This window comes from Candoia aspera, chromosome 14, assembly GCF_035149785.1.
Source record: "Candoia aspera isolate rCanAsp1 chromosome 14, rCanAsp1.hap2, whole genome shotgun sequence".
In the NCBI taxonomy this organism is placed as follows: domain Eukaryota; kingdom Metazoa; phylum Chordata; class Lepidosauria; order Squamata; family Boidae; genus Candoia; species Candoia aspera.
Genome location: NC_086166.1, coordinates 743634 through 749962, shown reverse-complemented (window position 1 = coordinate 749962; position 6329 = coordinate 743634). Strand labels below are relative to the sequence as shown.

The window sequence follows — 6329 nt, the reverse complement described above, 5'->3', positions numbered from 1 at the left end:
CGGCGTGCCCCGCGCCTGCGCGTTGGCCGAGGGGAAGGCAGCGGCGGCGGCTTGCTAGTCTGAGGGGCTGAGGGGAGGATGGCGGCGACGGCCGCCGAGGACGAGGCGACCGAGGAGGGGCAGCAGCAGCGGCGGCGGCGGCGGCGGCGGCGACCGTAGGAGCGGAGGCGCGTCTGCTCGGCCCGCGCACGATGTTCGGGCGCTCGCGCAGCTGGGGCGGCGGCGGCAAGGCCTCGCGCAACATCCACTCGCTCGAGCACCTCAAGTGAGTCCCGGCGCGGCCCGGCCTGCGGGACTCCCGCGCCCATCGTCCGCAGCCGGCCCCGCGTCCGGAGCGTGGGCTCCGGGCCCGGGGGGGAGAGCCGCGGGGCTGTCGGGGAGGAAATGGGCCGGGGGCGGAATCCGCCAAGGAGCCCCGTTCGCTCATTGCGCCCCCGCCGAGAAGCCGCGTTGCAGCGCCCCCGGCCGGCTTGGCCGCCCCTTCTCTGGGGCTTCTGGGTCGTCGGAGGTTTGGGGAGATCCGCGGGCACTTAGGCAGGTACTTGTTGACGGGGCAGGTCGACGTCGACATCGGGGCCTCCTGAAAAGACTCGTTCTAAAGCGGGTTTTGGCCACACTTCAACTCCCAGAATTCCCCAGCCAGCCAAGCTGGGAATTCTGGGAGTTTAAGTCCACCCATCTTAAAGAGGCTGAGGTTGAACAACACTGTGCTAAACTGTCAGGCCAGAAACTTCAAGGCGGGTGGGCTTCACCCCCCAGCCCTTCCTCTAGAGCGGGGTCCCCAAACGCTGCAGCTCGTCAACCCCTCCGTCCAGTTTCAGATCCTTCATCGACCGCCAAGCACTGATTATAGGAAAACAATAAACATCGCTGTAACAGCATGTACTTAATAAGAGACGACTCAAGGCTGCTCTCGCTGCGGCTGACCAACCCTGGGGAACGCTGCCTTGCTGCTAGCCGCCTCACCTTCAGGACTAGGGACTGGTGTGGCGCTCTGCAGAGACCCCAGAAGATTAATTGACCCCAATCAGCTTTGTTTATCACCCACCTATTGGCCCTCAGACATTTACTGACCCCCTTGGAGGTCGATATTGACCACTTTGAGGAACCCTGCTCTAGGGCAGCGTTTTTCAACCTCAGCATCTTCAAGATGTGTGGACTTCAACTCCCAGAATTGGACTGACCCAACCCGGCTGTTCTCCCGTAAACCTTTTGCTGACTTTAACAATAGCATTTAACAAAAGTCGGTGGGTAATTTAACTTACAATTTTGCCCATCTCTGTAGCCATAAGCATTTTGCAAGAACAGGAAAATCCAAACAGCATAAGTCTAATAGTAAAGGGAAGTTATATATCAAAAGGAAATTCTGCATCTGTTTTTCTCAGCTTATTGGTATATTATTAGTTCTATACAAAATAACACACACTGTGGGTAGAAGATAAATTAGGTAATTTGCCCAAATGACCATAAAACAGTACTTCCTGTTAATACTCCAGCTAGTGTGTTGAGTGGGAACTGTTGTAATTGTGATCCGGTGTGTCTGGGGACATCGTGCTGGGGAAGGCTTCCGTCTCACCCAGCCAAAGAAACGTAAGATCACAAGGCCTAGGCTGGGTCAGACGAAGGCCCCCTTAGGCCAAGATTACCTTTCAACAGTCAGTTCCATGCTGGGAAGGAGGCCTCTAAGCAGAGCATGAACTGACAGCCCCCTCCCTCAGACAGCCCCTTGCATTTGGTAGGGAGAGGCAAATCGTGTGCCTTTCTGAGGTAACACATAGTCGTCATGACCAGCAGTTTTAACTGCTGTACGTTTGTGTAATTTTCTTCTAAAGGTGTCCAAACTGGTGGCCAGCACTGTATTGTATTGATTTATTTTACTTGAAGTATTCTTATTCTACTTTTTGATACAAAGAATGCCAAAGCAGTTTTCTGGTAGTGAATCTGACAATTTCATTATGTAAGTAAGAATTACTTCCTTTCAGCTTTATTGGATTATTCTTTCAGAATTTTGAAAATGTTAAAAGTTTTCTGGTACCACTTTCTCCACTCAAGCATAATCTGTCAGGCCTCTGTCTTATTCTTTACCCATAAAAACCCACAAATTCTGCTAGGATTGTCAGGTCCCTTGATCATCTTGGAGATTGCTTTCTGTCACCATTCCATGTCTGTACGAATTTCTTAAGGTGCACAATACAGTGTTCCAAGTTTAAACTGTGTACTGAGACATAGTCTGCGGTTTATTTTCATAGATTTCATAATTCTATAAAACCATAAATGAACAGTTTGTATAAAGCAAATGTATAGTTCAAGCTAGTTGTGGCTAAGTTTTGTCTGCATCAGCAGGGCACGCTTTGGTACTTGCCGGCTTCCTAGGCATTTCCTCTGGCCTTTCTTTAGCTGGAAAAAGTTCTGGTTGAGTCCTTGATTGCCTTTTCTGGAGGGAAAATGCCTGGAAAAGAGAAGGAAGCATAGAGGATGCCCTGGGTGCCAGAGGAGTTGATTACAGGGTGGCATATGCCAAACCAGAGAAAATTTAATGAATTTAAAGAAGAGACAAAGAGAGATCAGAGTATTCGGATTGCTTCTCCAATGGTTCCAGAGAGCCACAGATTCTCCCCGGCTTCACCTTCCACATTCATCGTCCTGTGCCAGACCCTTTGCCTGTGAATGCCAGGATTGGAGGGCCCAACCTGACCCTCTTTTCTTGTCTTCCAGATATATGTATCACATTCTGACCAAAAATACCACTGTGACTGACCACAACCGCAACCTGTTGGTGGAAACCATTCGATCGATAACAGAGATCCTGATCTGGGGAGATCAAAACGACAGTTCGGTCTTTGAGTAAGAGCTTGTATGATTTTGCTTTGAAATGTATACACTGTACAGCAAGCTGTCAATGTGAACCACCCAACAGGACAGATGTGGCTTCCTCGGCTTCCTCAGAAGCTGAGTCCCCGTCGGCTCATGGTGCTTGATGCCAAGGAGTCAGAATTAGAATTGAGGGTTCCATTTGGGCATTCTGCTTTGGGCACCAGCTGCCCTGGTGCCTCCTGGCAGATCTTTTCCGTATCCTCTGAAAAGCTTAGATTCCAGAGAGAACTTACCATGTATTCTTCCTAAAGTCACATTAATTCCAAAAAAAAGCCTTTTGTGGTATTTCTTTCTTATTCTAGTCACTGCAAAAATCTCAAGAATGTGTTTGCAGACAGACAAGGTAATGACCCACGTTCCAAATCGTCCACCTCCCTAAGAGGCAGCCCCTTTCTTAGGGATGACCCCAAAGCAGTACAGGATGTGCCCGTTCTTTAGTTCTCTGGAGTTCTTCATCAGGCAAAAAGAGTGGCAGAAAAGAAGGGATAGAAAAGAAGCAGGGGCGTTCAAAAAGCAGGCAAGTGTTTCAGCTCTGAGGTCTGTTGATCCAAGTCATTTATTCTTGTCAAAAAAAGAATTCAGTGTTTTCTTGTACAGCAATGATGGGAAAGAGGTAAATTATGTATGTTGCTCTGGTTTTAAGTTAACGACGAATGCTTTTTTCATTATATGTATTTATTATGTTACTGTACTATGGATGTTTTATTTTCTGTACACTGCTGAGAGTCACCTGACTGCAGTGGCCTAAGAAGCCAATAGATAAATATTACACCAATACGGCCCTATTCGTGCTTGTTGAAGTGCAATTGTGACTCTCTTCACCAATATCACATTGTTCCGCCAATAGACGTTCGCATGAAATGTCCTCAGTAAGACACAGTAAACTGGTACCCCGTTTGGCCTTCTAGCTTTTTCCTGGAGAAGAACATGTTTGTGTTCTTCCTGAACATCTTGCGTCAGAGGTCGGGCCGCTACGTGTGTGTGCAGCTTCTGCAGACTTTGAATATCCTCTTTGAGAACATTAGTCACGAAACGTCTCTGTGTAAGTATGCACATTTCTTGTCACTTTATACAAAGTCACACTGTTGTTGAAAAGCCACTCGCCACATGAGCTCCACACGTAACTAAGTTTCTCGACTTTTGTCTTGAAGGTTGTGGAACTTGAGCCTTGCCTCAAAGATTTTTTTCTCTCTTTCTTACAGCTAGGATTATGTTGGGACGTGAAAAAAACCTACTCATTCATCCCAAACAAAATGAAAAGTGTTATACGAGGTTTTCAGTAAATGTATGAAATACATTGAGACTTGGAATGGTCAATATTCTTCAACGTGCGGTTCTCTTTGGCTGCTTAATCTTTATTACATTGTGTTTGTTAGGCCAAGTGGTCTCTCTCTTCATGGGGAGACACGACCTTTGCAAAAAGGCTTGTGGTATAAATCATAAAGATTTCTTTAAGCTTCCTTCTAAAGTGTTTTGTTACTTGTTTTTCCTGAATAAAAAAGCAGTAAACTATGAACAGAAAGTTCTCCTTTGAAATATGTTGAGAAGGGAGAAAATGTGTGGAATTGAAAAGGGGTTTTGCGAGCAAAGTCTTTTCTTTTATGCACTTAACTGCAGTGTTTGTTGTGCTCCCTTAGGTGGAAGAAGGGTGGTGGTCTGTGAGGCATGCCATCATCAAGATTAGGCAAGGCAAGAGAACTCAGAGTACATAAATAAGAGGGTAGAATAAATATCGGTGTAATCATTTATGACCAAATGTGCTTCTGCCAGATATGACTGGCAATTTCAGAGATTTCTCATTGTTCCCTTTTGTCTTTGTTTCTGATTGGAAAGCTCAGAGATGACTATGTTCATTTAAGAAAACTGTCTGCTAGAATGTTTTGTGTGCCTCCTTTAATTTGTTGGCTTAATTTTTATCTGTATTTTGTCCTCAGACTATCTACTGTCTAACAACTATGTGAATTCTATCATTGTGCACAAATTTGACTTCTCAGATGAAGAAATCATGGCATACTATATTTCATTCCTAAAAACACTTTCTCTGAAGCTCAATAATCACACTGTTCACTTTTTTTACAATGAGGTGAGTCTCAGGTTGGAAACCAAATGCAGTTTTCAAGTGCCAGTAAATTCTGATTGTTGAGAGTAGGTTAAATATTTTCTGGAGAGAGGGTTTATATAGTATTAAAAAGGTAATTTATATATTGTTGCCAAATGTATAAAGACTTGAGAAGTGAATGTGATTAGTTTTGTGCCCTAATTGTTTATTTCAAATCTGTGAATATTTAAAAAGATCATCAATGAGAAAAAGTAAAGAAGGACAACTTGCATAAATATGCAGCTAGTATTATCAAGAATCAAAACTGTTATTTATTTCTTTTTGTCATAGTTTTACGTTGCCCAGTGTCTAGAGTTTGCTTTCCATAATCCATTAATGGCAGGGCAGAAGGCAGTGTTGTAAATCAGTCAGGTTGTGTTCTCCCCTTGTTCTGCGATCTAGTCACTGAAGTTGCAGAATGACTTCCTTAGATCTTTATTTCCAGTCCGTGCTGTTGCATTTTCTCAACACCGGCCCCACTGATCTAGAGGTGCTGGGGGGCTCTCCTTAGAGACAGGCTGCAGCTTCCTCAGGAGGAGGCTTCTGGCAGAACTGTTGTTCTGTTGGAGCAGGTCCTTTGCCTGCCTTTTTAGCCTGTAGCTGCTCCACCCAGGAATTCCAGCAGGACAGTTCTTTCTGCAGATGCTGGTCTGGTCATTCATAGCTCGGGCTGCTTTCGCTCGTGGCTTGGAAGTGAAGAGGAAGTTCCTTTAGTGTCCCATACTTATGGTTGGGCCCATTTCTTTAAGCCCACTTCAGGTGCTCACCTCTAGAATTACATTTCCTAAGCGGAGCCTTGCAAGATCTTCTGGACCGCCACTCCGATAACCCTGATTCCTTGCCTCGTGATCCGTGCTGGAGGGAGTTGCAATTGAGAACATCTGGAGGGACCCAGCCTGGGGGAAGGATGCTTTGAAATTCCGTCTGAAAGCTTATAGGCCAGATCGGACACAAAGGGAACCCTCTTGTTCTACTGAGGCCCCAGAATGTGCTGTAGCAGTACAGGGTCTGAACGCGCGTAATCAGAATGCATGAAACACGTAACCCGTGGTCTTTACTGTCTTCTTTGTTAGCATACCAATGATTTTGCCTTGTACACGGAGGCCATTAAATTCTTCAACCATCCAGAAAGCATGGTCAGGATTGCAGTTAGGACCATCACGTTAAATGTCTACAAAGGTAAGAAGCGTCCTCCGGGGTGGTTTCAGCACTGCACCCTTGTTTGGAGGGGGAGCTGGGACTTCTGGGGGTCCACAGTTTTAGCAAGAAAAGGTTAGGGCAAAACCTGGTCTGACCCCGTGGGCAACATCACGCTCTCGCCAGAAGCTTTGGTTTCCAGAGCAGGGCGTTTTAAACC

At 46.1% G+C, this 6329-nt stretch overlaps 1 protein-coding gene across 3 annotated transcripts in view; it reads left to right on the top strand.

Annotated features, from left to right (window-relative positions):
- Positions 1–6329, top strand: part of CLEC16A (C-type lectin domain containing 16A) — a 48298-nt gene continuing 41969 nt past the window's right edge. The window contains exons 1-5 of one of the 3 annotated variants that reach the window (XM_063314969.1): positions 1–265; positions 2716–2844; positions 3783–3916; positions 4809–4957; positions 6046–6151. In XM_063314969.1, the coding sequence (XP_063171039.1) occupies positions 192–265; positions 2716–2844; positions 3783–3916; positions 4809–4957; positions 6046–6151 (592 nt within the window). In that variant the 5' untranslated portion in view covers positions 1–191. The remainder of the gene's footprint in view (positions 266–2715; positions 2845–3782; positions 3917–4808; positions 4958–6045; positions 6152–6329) is intronic. The other 2 variants (XM_063314968.1, XM_063314967.1) reach the window with 2 other exon arrangements.